This window comes from Aythya marila (genome assembly GCF_965140915.1).
Source record: "Aythya marila genome assembly, chromosome: 3".
Taxonomy (NCBI): Eukaryota; Metazoa; Chordata; class Aves; order Anseriformes; family Anatidae; genus Aythya; species Aythya marila.
In genome coordinates, this window is record NC_139044.1 from 7,501,382 (window position 1) to 7,522,542 (window position 21,161).

At 37.8% G+C, this 21,161-nt stretch overlaps 1 protein-coding gene across 2 annotated transcripts in view; it reads right to left on the bottom strand.

Annotated features, from left to right (window-relative positions):
• Positions 1–20,799, bottom strand: part of EML6 (EMAP like 6) — a gene marked incomplete at its 5' end in the record, with an annotated part of 125,500 nt that extends 104,701 nt beyond the window's left edge. For both annotated transcript variants that reach the window (XM_082758240.1, XM_082758241.1), the window contains one exon: positions 20,603–20,799. In XM_082758240.1, coding sequence (XP_082614366.1) covers positions 20,603–20,799 — 197 coding nt within the window. The remainder of the gene's footprint in view (positions 1–20,602) is intronic.
• Positions 20,800–21,161: the final 362 nt, after the last annotated feature.

Consider the following 21,161-nt stretch of genomic DNA (forward strand, 5'->3'; position numbering starts at 1 on the left):
ATATTTTACTCACCTTCTTCATCAAGCATCCAGGGAAGAAAACATATGAAACTCTTCTATTTCAAGATTTGATGTGAAGAAATTCATCATCTTGATAAATTTCAGTAGGCCAGGTTTAGGAATACACTAAACAGGCTATATTAAAGTAGTTCTTATTCATTATGAAGCATAGGAACTGATGATAGAAAGGAACTTTAGTGAAGTATACATGAGTAACATTGAGACTCCTGAGGCCAAAACTTCACTTCAGTGAATTTGGCACTAATAATGATTTAGAAGAAATATTCAAAATAATACCAATAAAAATAGACTGAAGTTTCTTAGTGTAGCAGAAGCTGCATTCAGTTGCTTTCAGGACATATTAAATAAAGGCAAAAGACAAACCAGAATCATATTTATTATAGTCATAGACATGAATGAAAATGTGTCCTATTTCTAAAAGATGGCAGTTTAATCTTCTAATTCTTTACCAGTCCTAAAAGCGTATATTGCAGATGTGAAATTGTATGATGAAGCAAGAATATGCTGAAAACCCCTGCATACACAGTGGAAGGTTTTTGGTAGAATGAACATTATTTGTGCAGGATGTGCGTTTTGATAGTCTGACAGTGAGGAAGTCTTGCCTATTGACAAAAGAATATGACACCATGAAGCTGACTGTTGTATACTTTTCGACTTATTTGACAGATTTGTAGACAGGAGCATACATTCAGCATTGGTTGGATTTGTCATGAAGCAGAAAATACTTTGAAAAAAGTTTCAGAATATCCCCCTCAAAACCAACATACACTAGGTTTAAAATTGATTTATTCTCCATTTCTCCAATAATTAAGGAACACAACTGAGACCTAAGGAACATTAGAGATTTTAGTGCAGTTGCTTTTCGCAGAGACCTTATTGGCTTGCATTATCCATCACTCAAGGGCAGAAGCAGATACCCATTCTACTGAGATACACAGCTATCACAAATTGGCATTTTGAGAACATACTTGGAGCTACAGAATCTAGTAAGTGCAAGAGGCCTGACACAGATAACAACTGTTACTGTGGTGAATCTCAGAAGAAAAAAAAAAAAAAAAAGCCATAGCAGTCTTTCAAAACTAGGAATGGTATTTGTTAATAATGCTGTAATGAAGCTGGTCCTAAGGATTTAGTTTTCTGAGATCTAGAACAAAGTGTGCTTCTTATCTGCTAGTGACAGTTAACTACTTTCTACACTAAAAATAAGGAGAGACTGTGTTTAAGATTCTGTCCCCAGAGGGAAACAACACAGTGGAAGAAAAGAAGATAAATGAATCTAATTGTCAAGAGTTCTAATACTACTGGTCTGAAATTATGGTGGAGTAAGAATTTTTGGAAACTAGTTTATCAAAAGCAGAAGTGAGACTTACTCCTAGTCAAATTCATTACTGTATGAACAGACATTTCTGGGAGAGACATTCCTGTTTATCTAGAAACTACACATATTTGCATAGACTGTGGCTGTGATTAGCTCTATCATCCATGAATCAGGATACTATAATATGAAATAGAAGCATTTTTGTTGTTTTTTAAACATAGAACATTTATGTGAAACTTCTAGTCAAAATGATTTATTTAGAAGTCAAATACATGCTTTTGGTGTGTGTATATATAGATAGATACATTAAAAACACAAAATAACAAAGCAGAACACAATCCCAACAAAATACTGAGGTGGATAATTATGTGTATTATAATTACACAAAGTATAACTCAACTGGTAGTAACCCGTGACAGCAGCAGAAAATGCTTAGTTTTGAGGGGGTTAGGCAGATTAAATAGTTACATCTGATATGGAAGAAGGCAGAAAAAATTGTGCACTGCACTTAACTGTCATCATGTATAAAGTAACTCATACCAAGCTAACTGACAAGGTAAAAGAACATTTACCTCTAGGCAGTAGGGAGTCCCACAGATTCAAAACAAAAAATAAAGGATACCCCAGGGAATATGTGAAATGCAATACACTGGGTACAGAGCACATTCAGAATAATTCCATCAAATAACTACTTAATACAGCAAGAAACTGTACATTCCAAAGAGCTGTTATTTTTGTTGTTTTGTTTGTTTTTAAAAAGCAGTGTATTCATACTTGATTTAATCTGATCTCTGCTGAAAAACAAAAAAACACGGCTATGCCCAATTCATCTTATAACCAATCATCAGGTCTAACAGTTAATTGAAATAAAATTGTGAAATTACAGATCACAGAATTGAAGGGGTTGGAAGGGACCTCAGAACATCATCGGGTCCAACCCCCCTGCCAAAGCAGGTTCCCTAGAGCAGGCTGCCCATGCAGGATATGTAGACACAAGTGCCAAGGTACTTGACAGGTACGCTGATGTCGACACAAGTGCCAAAACATTTCTAGCTCAGATAAATGGGCACTTTTCTCAGCTCTTACAAAAAGCCGTATTATATCTCACATTGTGTCAACTCTGAGAAAAATACTACCTAACCAGATTAATATATTCTTAAGGTAGGCATTTACAAAAATAAACAGGTGTCACCGACCTTCTATGAAGCTCTATGATTTCTTCACATAAGCATTAAAACTCTAGTAATTAACACAACTATTAACATAACTCATAACTGTTAATACTTGTATGTAGACCACTTTTGAGATGGTTAATCTCTTTCTTTTACCAAATTTATTATGTCAGTTTATACAATTTGAAGGGTTTTTTTGGTTGTTTTGAAGTCAGTCTAACCAGTCTGCTCCAGGAACACTGGATGTCACAAGCAGATAGTCAGTGCTATCACTGCTAACGGACACATCAAGAGCTACATAACACATATAAAGTTCAAACGGAAGTCTTTACATACACCAGGATTCCCAGCATCTCTCAATCGTACTTTCATCCCTGACAGTCTGATTTCAATGAAATCTTATGCTGATGAGACTTCAGGCTGTTCAGGGAACTAGTCAACAAGGTCCCCTGGGAAACTGTTTTTGAAGGCATCGGTGTCCATCAGTGCTGGTCAGTCTTTAAGCACTGCCTCCTAAAAGCACAGGATCAGGCAATTCCAAAATATCGGAAGTCAAGGAGGCGGGGCAGAAGGCCAGCCTGGCTGACCAGGGATCTTCTACTGGAGCTTAGGGGAAAAAAGAAAATGTACAACTGCTGGAAGGAGGGTCAGGTGATGTGGAAGGAATACAGGGACACTGTTCGCATCTGTAGGGAGAAAATTTGTGTGGCCAAAGCCCAACTATAGTTGAAGCTGGCCAAGTCTGTGAAAGACAATAAAAAGGTTTTTTTTTAGATATACGAACAGAAAAAGGAGGACCAAAGGAAACATAGGTCCGCTACTTGATGGGGAAGGTTACCTCACAGACAATGACATAGGCGAAGCAGAGACGTTTAATGCCTTCTTTGCCTCTGTCTTCAACACTGATGATGGGCTTCGGGACCCAGGGTGCCCTCAGCTGGAGGACCATGATGGTGGGAATAATAAACTCCTAACCAACCCTGAAAGTGTGTGGGATTTGCTGCTCCACCTGGATCCATACAAGTCCATGGGTCCAGGTGGGATTCATCCCAGGGTGCTCAGAGAGCTGGCTGATGTCATCACGGGACCTCTCAATTATTTTCCAATGGTCTTGGGAATCTGGAGAGGTCCCAGTAGACTGGAAGCTGGCAAATGTTGAACCAATTATCAAGAAGTGCAAGAAAGAAGACCCTAGCAATTACAGGCCTGTCAGTCTCACATCAGTGCCCGGCAAAATTATGAAGAAGATGATCCTTGAAGTTACTGAAGCGCACCTGGGAGACAACGCGGTCACTGGTCCCAGCCAACATGGGTTCATGAGGGATAGGTCCTGCCTAACAAATTTGATTTCCTTTTATGATAAGATCACCCATATAGTCGATCAAGGGAAACCAGCTGATGTGATATTTATGGACTTCAGCAAAGCTTTTGACACATTTTCCCATGGGCTCCTACTGGACAAAATATCCAGCATACAGCTAAACAAAAACATCAGACGATGGATGAGCAATTGGCTGATGGGCAGGGCTCAAAGGGTTGTGGTAAATGGGGCCACATCAGGCTGGTGGATGGTCACTAGTGGGGTCCCTCAAGGCTCCATTTTAGGGCTAGTCCTCTTCAATGTTTTTATAAACGACTTGGTTGTAGGACTAGAAGGTGTTGGAGCAAATTTGCCAATGACACCAAACTTGGAGGAGTTGCGGACTCTGCTGAGGGTGGAAAGGCCTTGCAGAGAGACCTGGACAGATCAGAGAGCTGGGCAATCACCAACCACATGAAGTTTAACAAAAGCAAGTGCCAGGTCCTGCACCTGGGATGGGGCAACCCTGGCTATACATACAGACTGGGCAACGAGATGCTGGAGAGCAGCCCCAGAGGGGTCTGGGGATTGTGGTTGACAGCAAGCTGAATATGAGCCAGCAGTGTGCCCTGGCAGCCAGGAGGGCCAACTGGATCCTGGGGTGCATCAAGCACGGCATCGCTAGTGGGTTGAGGGAAGGGACTGTCCCACTCTGCTCTGCGCTGGTGCGGCCTCACCTCGAGTACTGTGTGTAGTTCTGGGCACCACAGTACAGAAAGGATGCAAAATTGTTGGAGAATGTCCAGAGGAGGGCAATGAAGATGGTGAAGGGACTAGAGGGGAAGACGTATGAGGAGCGGCTGAGGTCACTTGGCCTGTTGAGCCTGGAAAAGAGGCTGAGGGGAGACCTCATCATGGTCTACAGCTTCCTCACCAGAGGCAGTGGAGGGGCAGGCGCTGACCTATTCTCCTTAGTCACCAGCGATAGGACCCATGGGGATGGTGTCAAGCTGAGGCAGGGGAAGTTTAAGCTAGACATCAGGAAGAGGTTCTTCACCGAGAGGGTGGTCGCACACTGGAACAGGCTCCCCAGGGAAGTAGTCACTGCACCAGGCCTGTCGGAATTTAAGAAGCATTTGGACTGTGCACTTAGTCACATGGTCTAAAATTTGGGGTAGACTTGTGCAGTGCCGGGAGTTGGATTCAATGATCCTTATGGGTTCCTTCCAACTCGGGATATTCTATGATTTTTATGATTCTATGTTTTAAGAGAATAGCTTCATTTCACATTTAAATATCCACATCACAGTTCCCTCTGTGTATTAATAAGCTTTGGAAAGTGCTTCCAGAAATTATACCCACTGAAGACTAACTTACTTGTAAGCTTGTAAAATGATCCATCTGCATTAACAGAGCAATTCATATGCTAGCACATAAGATAGTACTCAGAGCCATCACAATAGCTGAAAAGAAAATACTGCCTTTGATAACTTTCCAGAAAGATGAGAGAAATAGCAAAAAATGAAGGAGGAGTTTGGAAATTTATCATGCTCTTTGAATCAGATTAACTTCCCTTCTGTGCTGGCTATAAAATAGAGTTGGAAAAAAAATTTGAAGGGAAATCATTCAGTACCTCTACTTAAGGTTATTTTAGGCAATTAACTTGGACAAGGTTTGAATTGCCTGCCTGAAAACTGTTCTTCTTTGACAACTGAATTAAGTTGGGCTCTTGACTTTAGTTTCCAGAGCAGCACCTAAGCTAGGTAACTGAAAGAAACTATCTGAATACTTGAGAGATTGTTCAAAACTCACCTGCTGCACGTACAATCTGACTTGACAGTATCTTATCTTGAGGTAAGCAATGTTGACAAGACTGCTTTGTAGTTACTTGAAAGTGAATTGTTTTAAGATGTAAATTCAGTAAACTTCAAATTAAAAGTAATGCCATGTAATTAAATTCTTGCTTTACATAAGCAATGATAGATAAAATTTTCACTATTAAATTGCTGAGGAATCAGAGTTCTCCCTAGAACCCAACAGTATCTGTGCTTCTAAGGATGTAATGTTTTCAAAGAAATATGTTCTGTATCTGAACTTATTTTAAGTACTTTTATCTTTGCAGAACTTAAAACAAAAAAAAGGCTCAAAATATCTATCTAGGTAGGAAGTTCTGTTTTGCACTGTTGGATCTACTCTGTGCATCTTTCCAATCCACTTCCAAGTACCCAAATCTCAGCCAACCCTTTTTAGCATTCATTAATCTTTATGTTCTGGTGAATGACTAAGCACAAGTTTTAAAAAGGTATTCACAAACAGCTTCAGGTTATTTCTTCTTCAATAGAACTGGTGGCACTGAGCACCATCATAATATAGGACACCTCCTTGCCCCCAAATTTTTATGCAATATAGTTATTAATTATCCACATAATTACTAATTTTACCTGTTTTAATGAACGTGCAGCCAAAGACAGAAATATGAAAGAGCAGGTGTTGGAAACATATTATACTCCAAAATCCACTAAATGCTCTATTTCAGAGAGAATATAGTTATCCAAAGGATTCATTTTAAACAGGACTTAAATGAAATCATGATTTTCTCTGTTTTTTATGCAAGCATTACGTCTCATTCCCTTGCCTACTATTATTTCTCTTTTTCTCTTGATTTCTTCGCAACCTATTTAGAGCATGGATTCTGAATCTAGAATTCTGTCCACTGTGAAGTCTCAGAGCAGTTGGTGTAACCTCGGCTGAGACCTTTCTGCTGTATTTTAGGTTCTGTAGTGCAGGGGACACTGAAGAGTTTCATGCAGTTATGTAACTGCCTAGCAGCAGCATGTTGTTTCAGACAGTTATAATCTGTTTTACTGCATGTCATTTTCTGATACTCTGTGTTTTCTCTCTAGCTTATGGTATCATGGATGCTATATAGGGCAGGGGATCTTATTAATGTTTACAAATATCTTAAGTGTGGAAAACAGTGGGATTTGGCCAACCTCTTTTCAGTTGTCTGTGAGGACAGGACAAAGGGAATGGCCACAAAATGGAGCACAGGAAGTTCCGCACCAACATGTGAAAGAAATTCACAGTGAGGGTGATGGAGCACTGGGACAGGCTGCCCAGAGAGGTTGTGGGGTCTCCTTCTCTGGAGATATTCAAGGCTCGTCTGCACGCCTACCTGAGCAGCCTGCTCTAGGGAACCTGCTTTGGCAGGGGGGTTGGACTCGATGATCTCTTGAAGTCCCTTCCAACCCCTTCAATTCTGTGATTCTGTGACAAGCTTTCAAAAAAAACGTTACCCCATTCTTGGCATTCAGTGTTAATGCAAGTCATGGATTTTCTGTATAGTACATGGTATTTTTATTTATAATTTCTCTAGCAATACAGTAAACTATCCTGTAATAAAGTGTTAAAATATACACTGAAATAACTGATCTGGCCCAAGAGTTGGAAACTGCAGGCTTTTGCCATATGTGCGTTTTAAGATTTATCATTCTAAGAACTCTTCTCTACATCTACAGAAAAGAAAGGGTCTGCTGAAAAGATAGCAAGAAAACACAGGAAAACACAGTAGTTGGGAATATGACCTATGTGAAGAAAGGAATTACCTTCCTTAGAATCTATTGTAACAATTCTGCTGGCTGCTTGTAAAAACTCTTTATTGCCTCCTTCATTTTTTGTAATACAACAGTGATGCCATGGAGGTGAGCAGTCAAAAATCAGTATTAGACCTGTGGTAGTATAGCTGGTAGTATGCACACTCCATTCACTCTACAAACAAAACTGAAGAGAATATTCTTTCATGCTGTATTTTATTTCCTTCTCCTACCCCAAAATCAAGCTCCTTACAAGGAGAAAAATAAGTTATAAATCTGAAACTCCGATAGAAGCCCTGAAAAAAGTAAATAAGAAAACAAATAAACAAAAAGACACAACCCCTTCAAATTAAAGTTCTTAGCTAAGCTCTATCTCAAAAGAAGAAACTAGTTCACATCTATTTTTTTAATATAGTCACTATTTATGAAATTGCTTTTGCTAAAGGTATTAGTGTTCTGCCAGAAAGGAATTAATTTTATGAAAGACTATTTTTAAAAGATATGATTATTTTTTTAAAGGGCGCAAGTCATTTTAGCCTCATGACTGGCACATTAAGTCATAAGAGAAATGTTCTAGTATCAGAAGTGGTTTCATTAGCAGTTCATCTTCAGCTAAAATATAATTAATGGAACCAGTAATGAATGAGAACAGCTAGGTTGCTTGCTATTGCTGTTGTAGGCTACAGGAATATCAAAATAGTCCAAAACCTGTAAGCCAGTGATAAATAGTGATATTCTAATGATACAAATTCACTGCTCAAATAAAAAAAATATATATATGTTTGTGAGGATTCAGTGTCTCTGTACTCCTTCCAGTAATTAACATTTCTTTCAGGTGGCAGGGTAAAATTCCAGACCAATACATTTTCATCACAGCAAAAAGTTATCAAAAATTATGGTTAGATTCCTTTCTATCTTTAGGGTCCTTCAGGAATATAAGGGATTTAATGAAATGCCAGTTGCATTAAAATGTCAGTATCTGGAGCTCATCAGATAGAAATTCTTTAACACACCTCAGTTTTTCTTAAAACAATAGTTACTTTTTCCCTCTCTCTGCATGCAGGCACATGTCCCATTACTGTTTTTTTAATTTTAGTCTTTACTTTACAGGGATATATGGCAGGAATGACTGAACATTTCCTCGTCTCAGTTCTACCTCTGATTTAATAATTTTATTCAAACAAAAATAGTAGCATGTACGGTAATAAACTCACGTAAGATTGCTATCCTGAGTTTAGAAAGGTGTATGCAAGAGACCTATTGAAATCAACCTTAACTAGGAATAAAGCACCTTTACTGAGTCACTGGATAAATTTAAACTAGAGGCTATGGAGAATTTTCATAGGGATTAATCTATATCCAGTGACTGTAATTATACATGGTACATGACACTATACTACCTTTTTTCATCAGTTTCTCTAAACACATTTAATAGCAAAAATGTAAAAGCTTTCAAAACTTTTACTGGATTCAAAATAATCACCTGCCCCCACCACTAATAAATTTACTAGTAAGTTTACTGCTAATAAATAAACTAGTTATTCTGACTAGTCTGATTTCAAAATAATATAATTTTAAAGGTGGCAATTACAGCTAAATCATCTTTTCCAGATGTCTATTGCCAGCATAAGACTACTCTTTGAAACATTTTGCACCTACTGCCTTTCTCAAACATCTGCTCAAACATCCCTGTCACTATCTTGCCAGCACCAATCTCATACCAAGACCAAAAAATAAGTTAATGTTTGGAAGACCAAAACTGTATGTAGCAAACACATTGACACAGATCTCTAGTATGGCCTACAAGCAGCTTGCTTCAAAATGTCCTGTGTGAAGCAAAGTACTTAGCATTCACATAGGTGCTTTTTAGAATACTAGCAGTAACTCTTCTGAATTGTTACCAATGCCCCAGCAAGCAGTTTGCAATTGGGCAGATTAAGCAACTTCAGGGCAAAGCAATAGCTGTATAACATTCATCAGTTCAGGAAAAGCAAAGGGATCAGTGTACTGGTCAGGAGGTTAAAAAAATCAGAAATTAATTGCATCCAAAACGTTAGCCTTAGCCCTAAATCACTTTGTTGTGATCGCAACTTGATCATCAGAAGTTTTGTTTGTTGTGGTTGTTTTTTTATGAATACAGTAGGCTATCAGTGCTTATTAGTGGTATAGTAGGACAATTTAGACTACTCAGAGGTAAAGTTTTACATGTTGATGCATATGAAATGAATATTAACTGCTTGACAGCGGCTTTATTACTGGTCTATCCTCTTACTCTTTAGTACTCCTAGCCCATTTTCCATTTATCCAAGATCACTTAAGTGTTCATCCTTAAACAGTGTCCTACAGATTGCTTTTCTCCCCCCACCTCTTTTGCTCCCAAAGATCTTCAGCCTATACTGGTGCCACCATGACTCATTTCTTAAGCTACCACTGGATTTTTTTAAGTGTATATAGAAAAAGAAAAAAGAAAGCCAAACCCTCTTGCAGCTAGCATCAGGCCAGCTCTGTTCATGAAGGCCAGCTTTGGTGTAGCAGGCTTTGCAGTCCATAAGCTTCTCTTTGGCAGAGTGAAGGAGGCTCCTCTGAAGAGGGTGGAAAAAAAATGAACCTAACACAGATGTGAAGAACTCTGAAAAGTCTGTTCTTTTAACTTAACAGAAGGGAAATAAAGAGAATTAGCTCTCCTGAGCTAATTTTATTCCTTTTAGTGCAATATAAATGTCAAATTTCCACTGAAAATAAAATGGAAATGCTAATTTTCATTTGAGATCTGTGATGTAATTTATATCCAAAATTATGTATGCAAAAGAGTCCCATATCCAAAAGAAGGCCCCCAAAAATTTTAGATTCTGAATGTTGTACAGAAACCAATTCAATTATAAAGCACGGGAAATGTAACAGGAGAATAAAGCGCTATGCATAAAACAAAAAAATAAGCATAATGACATTTCTTTAACAACATTATTTAACAATCTTAAAGACTCAAAACTATTTTCAAGTCTCAAAGTGCAAAAATATTTATATCCTGAGTCTATGTCCACTAATCTTAATCTTCTAAAAACATCCAGGAAGGCTCTGTAAGCTTTTGGAAAACCAACCTTTCAACCACTATAAATGCAATGTCTATGTTAAACTTCACTGCATACTTCATTTCTTCTAGGCTTCTACATTCAAGCAAATGCATCTAGCAGGTTCCCTGAAACAGCATTACCTGAACGTTCTGGGAAAACCTGTTGTGAAAATATCACTAAAGGAATATGTGCACCTCTTGTAATAATGTTCTGCTTTTTTTTTTTTTTTTTAATGTTTATTAAATTATTTACTTTACTTGATGAACAATACTTACACACCAGACCTATGGTGTTATGTTAAACTACCATGAAACTACAGAAAGTAGTATTCCTAGCTGTGATTTTAATGGACTTTGAGCATCTTTTGTTAAAGGCTGTTTCCTGCAACCATGTAGCTCCAATATAATTCTTTAAAACCTGCTTCCTGACTTAAAAGCGATGTAGCCAGTGCAGGCCCAAACTAGAATGTGTCTTCAAAATCAGCCTGAAATTAGTAATTCTAGGTTAGCACCTCATCTGTATCACACCATTATGTTCTTTCACACCACAGAAAAGAACCGCAGTTGCCTGAAGAGAAGTTGTGTCCCAGTCTGCCACCAGTGAAGGTGCCAGGTGCACAGACCATGGGGGAAACAGAGGTACAGTAAGGCTACCTCCTAGATACTTCACTAATCTGCAAAGAGAACCACCCAGTAAAAATTTACATTATTTAGCTCCTGGAAAGAAGAAACTGAACTTTAAGTGCTCTTGTAAGGAACACAACAAAGAACTCACCATCCCCAAAGTCGCTTTGCCTAACTGAGATGGTTATATTTAATTCCCAGATTTAATTTTATCAGCCTAACAAAAAAAAAAAAAGCTTTCAAATAGCTCTTTCAACAAGTGATAGCTTTCCTAATGACTCAATATAATATCCTTTTAGACTTGTGGCCCACATAGACAAGGCTTTCCTGTTGTCAATACTTTAAAAAAACAAAACAAAATACACACAAAAAAAACCCTCTACCAGCAGAAGTGGATTCAGATCATAAGCAGTAATCTCTAATTAAATGCATACAACCTTGGACCAAGAGCATGACAATTGCACATTGCAAACTTGTTCTAAAGCTGCTAAAAGAATGAGTAGCTTCATTGAGCAGCATTTCATTGGGTGTTAAAAAAGAAAAAAAAAAAAAAAAAAAGAAAAAAACACACAAAACACTATCTAAAAAGATCAGAAAGTCATCTCAGAATCCTCCAGGAATCTGCTGCAGACCTACTATAGACTATTTTGCTATAGACCAAAATCTTGATTAAATGCAGCCATGCTAGTACATATTCAAAAACAGCATAAAAACAGGCAAATACTTGGTCCTACTGGCCACGTAATTTGTCACAAATAATCACCTTTCTTTACTTATATTCTGCAAGACAGAAGGCAGAAAGCTCAACTTACTTAATCATAGTTCCAATAGTTCCAATACATATATAGTTCCAATACATTCCAGCATTTGGAGAACTAAGCAAAATGTTCATTTAGATACTTTAGGAATAACTTTCAAAAAACAGGGATTGGAAAAAAAATGAAGGAATGGTCAGACAGAAGCTGACTGTGCTTTCATCTTTAGTCTAATGTAGAATAAAGTATGGTCTAACTAATCATAGTGAAAGGATGAAACTCCATAACTTGAATTGCGAGTTGTAATTAGCTGAAGGCATGTTTTATTGCATTTTTTAACTACAGTTAACTTAATCACTCTGAGAAGAAAAAAAAAAAGACATTTAAAAAAAGAGTGAGAGATGAAAAGAAATGGTACATTGTATCCTGAATTCTTCAAGAGTTCAGTTCACCTTTCCTGAAACTGTTATAAATACCCTTATTTTGCAATGAATATTTGCACATGAGTTACTACCAAACACAATATAAGAGTAAATGACATTTGCATTTTTCATCTCTGCATAGGGAAGGCAATTTCTGAGGACTGCAAGGCAAACAACTTTGTATAAATACACCACCACTTTTGACGTAATACAACAATATTACTAGTCAGCAGTTCCTTTGTAGGGCTGCCACTTCAACATTCAGGTCTGCTGAAAATAAAGAAGACAATCAAAATTTCTCATAAAAATTCAGAAAAAAAATTGTAACTAGGATTGTTAGGCAACTAAAACAAGGAGGTTACTATTTGTCTCTGAGTGTAGTTTATTTCCTATTCCACTTCTTTTATCTTAGTTTCAGAGTATTCCATTCTCAAATAAAGACAACCCATCTGTCTCAAAAGAAAGAAGAAACTTCAACATCAACAGAAATTATATCAATAAGATACAGTGTACCAAAGTACACTATACTGTTAGACTGTTAAAAGGAGCTTGATGTATTTTATATTAAATCACATTAGTAAATGCCAAACACCTCAGCAATAATTCTGAAATATGAATGTCAAAATTTGACACCACTAAGTCCATCTCTGACTGCTAACTTAATTACATACAGCTAGAATTCTCAGTTATGTGAAAAATCTCAAAAGACTGCAAAAACATACAGCTCAGAGCATCACCACTACACAAGATCAGACAAACAGCAATACCTCTTTGTTTTGAGAACAACATCATTAACAAGTTGTTCTTAACAACTTGCACAATCCCATTCAGAACGTAGGGTGGTGAGAAAACTAAACCAGTAACTTCTATTTCCAGTATATTTGCATAATGCATTTAAACCTTTCCTCACATCACCAGTAACTCCAGACAAAAATACTGTAATGTTCTTCCCCAGATCCATGTGATGGCACTGGCACTGAAGATGCAGCAGGGGTGAAGTATGTTTCCTTTAGAGATCTCCTGGGTTGGCTCATCATGTCATTTTTCAAGAAAAACATACAATCCATATTTGATCTGAAGGTCAGATCTAGTATAGATTATAAACAAAGAAATAAAGCTCCAAAGGTCTCATTCCAGGGCCGTTACAAATATCACCTCTAAAGACAAATTCAAATTCATCTTTTGGTAGACAAACTACAGGTAACCGAATGTTCTTGGAGTTAAAATGTATCACAAAAAAAAAAAAAAAAAAAAAAAAAAAAAAGCTGCTATTCCAAATTAAAGACTTCAGGTGGATAAACAAAATACAAATTTTACATTTTTGTTGTGTACTAAGGTTCCTGTAAGAGGCATCCTGCAGAAACAATTTGAGCTGAAGAAAACCTGTGGATACTACACCTAAGCCTAGTACTAATGCCACTGAGGAGAATTCATTGAAATATTTATGCTACCTAATAACTGTTCCTTCTACAGAGGTTAACAGAAGTATTGCTGCTGTTTCTTCTCATCACCCAAGACTTTTATTTAAGAAATAACCTCCCTCAAGCTGAAAACCCTGCTTCTACTCTTAAGGAGACGCTATAGCAGAGGAGTGCTCTTCTGCAATTCTCTGCATAAACTAAAAAAAAAAAAAATAATAATAATAATCCCTCTTCCATTTTCAAAGGAATTGCAACCATTGTGTCCTTGAGAAAAAGGCTGAAGCATGGACTACAGCAACCTACACCTCCGCATCCGCGAAGTCTTGGCTGCCAGTTCCTATGGTGAAGATGTAAGAAGGGCATTTGTAGCCCTTATCAAAGATGATTCTCTCTTGTCATATCCAGTTACAAACAAGTTATCCCAAGCATCGTTACTCTGCACTAAGTGCTGAAATACACAATTTTTTTAAAACACAATGAAAAAACAAATTAATAGAGTTGTAGTTCCTCCTGGCAAAAATAAAATAAAATAATCAAGATTTGGAATCAAGAAAGTAAGTATCTGGAAACTGCCTATATAAATCTGAAATCTGTTTAGTCAGGTTAAGGAAGACGGAAAGAATAGTTCTTGGAGGTTGACCTCTATGAGACAGTTTGTGTTTATGAACTTATGTAGAAGTTAAAATTTGTACACTTTTTGCAGGATGTCCTATTGTAGAAGACAGTAATACAGAACTGTCCTAAAGGTTCCCCATCCCCATCCTTTGAATGACCAAGATAAATTGAGAATGACTCACAAAAAGGCATTTTCCTATGACTGATGGTAAATAGCAATTGCACACCTGAAGATTCCTAGTCATCTAGATTAAAATAGTAATTTAAATTTCAAGATAAACTAATGTAAGCAATGGGAAGACAGTAAAATGACAGATCTCTAACTCCAAGACTCCAATATAAGATTAATGAATACCCAAACCTTGATCTTCAAAAAAGATGCACAGTTCTGTGTGATGAGTTTCTTCTCACAAATCCAATGAAAAAAACTTAATACACTAGCTGATAAAGGCTTAAATGCTTGTCATTTTTCAACTGTGTAAAGATAGAAATATAATAACAATCCAAGCACTTTCTGCAGAAGAATACAAGTGCTTCCTGTTTTGTTGAACAAGATTTTTCTTTTCCATTTTGATAACGAGTTAAATCTAACTAATGATGTAAATGCTCAAAACTCTACTTGCAATTTTTAATAACAACCACCTTTTCACTTGTTCAAACAAACACACAAACTGTGACTGGGCAAGCAGTGAATCTTTCTAATATTCCTACTACTATATCTGATGTCTCACTGGGATGTATAATGATTAGTCTGTTTAAATAAAGTGGTTAAGAGACAACCATTCTCACAGACATATTGTACATGTATAAATGTCTGCTAAACTTTTTATCTTTTTAACTAATGCTTTTAAAATTATATTTGATAAGATGTTGTAACTATATATTCCACATCTGATGCATTAATATGGATATTTACGAGAAATATCTATGCCAACTCACACCTCAGTAAAAGCTTATAATCCTAACATACCATAGCAGTCAAACAGAGCAAATAGAAGAGCAGCCACCAGAATGTCCTGAAAGAACAGGCATTTTCCCCTGTTTTTTTGAAACTGAATGTAGAATAAGCCATAAGCTGATAAAATTAGTTTATTTTGGGCATTTCTGGGGTAAGGATTTCCATAATAAGAAAATCCTTTAACAACCTACAGTCTCAAAACACTTCCCAAATCACTTTGGTATACTCAGATCTCAGACTCTGCTTCACCCTAGCTGTCCCACAATCCTGCTTTTCAAGTTGTAATGGCTTTGCTTTGGTACCTGTATAGCACCTGCATAGGAAACACATCTGGAAATTCTGTTGTTAAAAGTCTCGTTTGGCTTCATTGCTACTTTCCTATTTTTTTGGTTGCTAAGTTTCAGGTGTCCTGAAGAAGGACAGTTTCAGCCTGTCCTTCTGTGACTAAAGTCCAGGTTAAACACAAGCTACAGACAGTACAATTTTCCATACAATTACAAGAAATAAAAACATTAACTTGAGTATCATTTTATAGGAAACAAATGCTGTAACTTGCCATCAAGAAGGTGGCAATTCTACGTAAATTTTAATTATTTATATCCACTCAAATAAGCACCCTCTATAAGCATAAATATTATAATACATAAATTTGAATAAAACTATTCAAGTACATTTTTGGTATTTTCACTTTGGGGGTTTCATTTGCGAACCTCTGCCATCAATTTATTTATTCCAAAATTACGTTTACTATTGTCAACAACGTATGACATTGCCTCAAGCAATCATATTTCTTTTTTCCCCCCAACTACAGAAAGACAAGAAAACAGTCACGTTCTAATAAGAATCCAGCTTCTTGAAAAGAGCACTCTAAAGAACAAACCAGGCCCCCAGTCATTCTCACAGCAAAGTAAATCTCATAACTATTGGCACATCCGCATTTTTAATCTCAATCTGTCAGCACAGTAGAACACGTACACCAGCATACTTACAGCAATATTCTGATAAATCCTACATCGCTATTACATCGTAAGCAGCCTTACATAAACAACATGCTTTGGTATCCACAGATAATAGGCTGGCTTTCCAGGTAACACGCCCAGGCAGCAAACACCACAGAGGTGCCTGAGAAAGGGAGTAGTCTCTTGTGCAGATCCCTCCCTACCTTACAGGTGACTTGTTTTAAGCCAGTTAGAAAGTGAAATGTGATTTTTTAAAAAAATCACATAATGTGATATAACGTGCATAATACCACAACATATACCACATCCATATACCACACTGCATAATACCACAACATATCATATACATGAAGGTATCTGTCAAGTTAAACATAAGCGTCGTATCATTATTAAGTTGTTCTTAACAACTCACAATCTCGTTCAGAATGTAAGGTAGAAACAATGAGAAACCTACTAATTGTAGATGAAGTCTTCAGTACAATGTAAAAGGTGTTCTCTCAGTGAGTTTTTGCATATCCAGGAAAAAACTGTTCAATATTGCAGACATTATTGGCAATGAAAACAAGGAAACATCTAATTGCTTGCTGTTATAAAAGTAACGCACAATAAGAGTAAGAAAACCTGTTCTTTTTGCAAGAGTTCAATTACAGTCAAAACTTATGATCCAGTCTTGCAAGCAGTAATACTAAACATAAATCCTACATGAATTTCATTGAAGGCAGTAACACTACACGGATGCAACATTCTTGCTGAGATGTTAACTTACAGCCATTACAATGGCCTGCTGTAAAGCCCACTTCTAAGTTACTCAGGAAGGAAAAGTCTCCAACTTCCAAAACCTAATCCTGTAAAACACAAATGACCAAATTCAATGAAAAATAAGTTATGTGCATAATGACAATCTGTACTACCCTTTCTACATGAAAATGTTGCAATAGCTAGACTTGGACATAGCTATTACACATCAGCTATGATGCTTCAGCTAGATCACGTTTCAAGAACAAACAGAGCTACCATGCAAGCAACTTCAGGATTGCTTTGTGGTCTGTAGTATAGGCATTAGAGTAAAACACAGGGCTCTCAGCTTAGAGAAAACAGGAATATTCCGACCTTCACCCCCCCAGGCTGCTAGGTCATGCTTGACCATCAAAGCTGCAAACTTCATAACTGGCATGCATTTTTAGGGTCCAGATAAAACTCATTAGTAGTCAGAGACCAGAACCAATTCTACCCATTTCAACCACATGCTCTCATCCTGTTTTATAATGACAGTACTTGATAAACAATAGCATTAGCTATTCAGAAATAATTAAATAATGTGCAAGAAGAATAACATTATATGATGGGAAGTAACAAAAGAATCATAAAATGCTTTAGGCTTGAAGGGGAGCTCTGGAGGGCAGCCAGTCCAACCCCTCCACAAAGCAGAACTCACTTCAAAGTTAAACTCTGCAGTCCAGAACTGTATCTCATTAGGAAGTTTAAAGGAGGATGAGCTCGGAAGTACAGCGCCTTGCAGTTGCCTCACACAAGAAATGAACTTCAGAACTCACTTGTTCATACCCTTGTTCACACCCTGAACATCCTTACTACCATCCTTACATACCTTACTAGCCAAGTGCAGTGCATTAAGTCCCTTATACAAAGGAAACTTTTCATATATAAATCATTTCTCCATTAATCCAATAGCCTGGTCTATTATAGACAAAATTAAATTACATCCAACTGCATTACCTTGATACAAAGCAAGAGATGAGACTATTAAAATTGTGAAAACAGTGAGCATATGCCTTTACATGTGACCTTTTCACCAAGGGAAGGTATCTGCTTTCATGGTTGTAGTAAACTTTTTAAGGTAATGCACATGTTCTCAACACTCTGAATAACGGCTTCATCATTTATTTCCACAAACTAGTATTTGCTGAAAGCTTTCAGCATGGGACGAGCTAATGGCAACCACTGGAAGGGGTTCTGCACACTTAAAGGATTTACAGTCTTAATGATTCTGCAATCTTTTCCAAAGTCTGCAAGTTCTACTTTTTTCTTCCTTTTTTTTTTTTTTTTTTTTCCTCTTCTTCTTCTTCTTTTTTTTTTTTCTTAAGTATGTTTCAAACCTCCTTAGGAAGTAGTCTGTTGGACTGCAAATACGTGCACTACCTGAGAAGGTAGTCTACCTGAGAAGGTAGCCTCAGGGAAATAAGATTACAACAAAAGCAGAAAAACAGGAAAATTATATTCATCTCATTCAACTCTATTTGATGCTGTGAAGCCTGAAGTGCAATCATTTAAATTCCTGCATTTATTACATATATCAGCAATACTCAATACAAGGAACCACTGACTTTAAAGTACTGACAGTGATGGGATATTCCACAATAAGGTCTACAAAGCACATCAAAGGCAGAAGAGGCAAACATTAACAGATGCCGACAACAGAATATTCTAGCAACATTTCGGAGACACTTAAACAACAACTTTTTCCTTCCTTAAAACCCTTATGACAGCAACTTTTCTTGGCCACTAAAAATGGAAATCAACTGACATCTTGGGCCCTGTTTATGCTTTCTGGGACAAAACATTTCATCCTCTACAGAAACTATGGTCATCCTAGAGAATTCTCTGATCCAGGTCAAGATGAAAGAAAACTCTTCATTCAAAAGCATTAGTTAAACGCTAACTGAACAGACAATGAATCCCCAAAACACCTGCTAATTTGAACAGGTGATTGCTAGTTTTCTTAAATACAAAAAAAAAAAAAAGTAGACCAAGCACAGTTAGTATCAAAGTACAAATACAAGGCACTCACAATCTTCCTATTCCCATTTTAAGCTCTAAACGTGACACTGCCGAAAAGTGGTATCCTAATATGAGATGTTTTAAAAGACAAGGCACAGAAGTTGTCCAACACAGTTGGGTTTGGCAGGGAAGTGTTATCAAGTATAAAAAAAAATAGGGGATACACGCAGCTGTGTCTTGACAAGTTATCTTTCTAGTATTTATTGAGAATTCAAACACTAGCTTACACATACTGCTCTCTATATGGATTACACTTCATATCCCCTAGAGTATCAAAAATTATGTCCCTGCAGTAAAGAAAACTTGCATTTCATGATACCATGGATGCATCTGAAATAGTCATTCCTCTCTTAATTATCTGAACACATAATAGTCTGTTTGAATAACCTTCTGGAAGTGGTAACACCTTGGAAACCACAATAAACTTGTAACCACATGCACAGAATTTTCTTGAAATGGCACTGCTTTAACTCAGATTATAAAAGGGAGGAGAAAAACGCTACTAGGAGACACGGCAGCCAAGCTCTCACTGGGAAAAGTGGATGGTTTTCTGTAAACAAGACTCCAGAATGATTGTATGACAATTATGTGATTTTGTTACCCAGTGTCAGAACTCTGACTTCAGCATATATTTCCACAGTACTACCGCATCATGAGCCACCTGGGACTATTTTGATCAAGCAAATGCTTCATTCATTCTGAATTCAGGTGAATAGGGAGGGCAGCAGCTAGCTGTGCTCAGAGGAGTGTCATTACCATGCAACTCCCTTTATGAGGATATTCTAGTTTCAGGTTTTTGTCAGGAATAGAGCAGGAGTGGAGACAACATTAATTTTCTATTTACTGACTTAATTTCTATATTCTGAACACATTATTTAAAAGGCTATCTTGAGCTCTGGAACCACATTTTTGTTGTGTTACTTTGTGTGGTGCAATAAAATTAGTATTTCTGTAGTATGGTAACATCAATTAAATTCACTTTTTAAGCAGAAATTGAAAGAAAGACAAGAAATTAGCAAGATCAGTAGCAAGACCTGTGCTTTTGTAGCCATCTTGCACCAGCACACTCGGAATTATTTTGATTGGAGTACCAACAGCTCTACTTGATTTTTCAGGGAAATTTTCAGAACGGTATGTTTATGGCCAGGTTTATGGCACTCTTGTGCTGGGTGTAAAGAGAACTACACCTTCCTTATCTAAGACATCAGAATCGGTGATACAGGTTCCCAGCGCTGGGGAGATCAGCTGCTGGATCCACAATTTTGCAGCACTGTTGCACTAAGATCTTCCCACTGCATTTCTATATAGAAATAATCTATTTTGCCTTTGGTGCAGTGCAACAGAAAAACTTACCTTCTGTGTTATTATAGCAACGTTTTGAAGCTGTGCTAATAATAATCAAATCTAGATACCCAGCTTTTACCCAGACAGCTGATAACAAATCTGAGCTGCTTTAAAACGACAGGTACAAGCGGAGCTGTGAGAAACGAGGAGGGGGGTATTCTGCCAGCCCTACATTCTCCTCCCTTCCTTTTAAACCCCACCCCGCCCCACCACAAGAAAAGTCAACCCCCTTACCTGATAATATCGTCGTTGTGCCCTAGGAAGAATTTCTGGCTGTGCTCTCTGGTGTTATAAACCACGCCGACTCCAGCCACGAAGTAGACTACCTCTTTGCCCGCCGTGTAGTACAGGTTGTTGCGGCATTGGTGACCCCTGTACCCGTAAACCCACTCCAGACGGAGCTGGCATCTAGGAGCTGTCCGATCCGCCATGATAACCAATCCCCTCTCCCCACAAGCACGCACAAAACCTGGCGCTGCCCCCTCCTCCCGTTAACTCCTTCCCCGTCGGGGTTTTCCCCTTTAAAACGATAGCGGTCCTTGCCCAGCTGCTGAATCTTCAGGTGGCACTTGCCAGCGACGACCGTAAATGCAAAACGCATTCGCGGATCGGGGCTGCTGCTACCGCCGCCGCCGCTCCTCCTGCTGCGCTGCCACCATAATCTGCTGCCGCCCAGGGCGAGCCGCCGCCGCTCCCCGCTGCTGCGCGGCCCCGGCAACTTCTTGCGGGAGAAGGGAGATAACAAAAATACACCTACATAAACAGCAGACAGGGCTTTTTGCTTTCCGAAGGC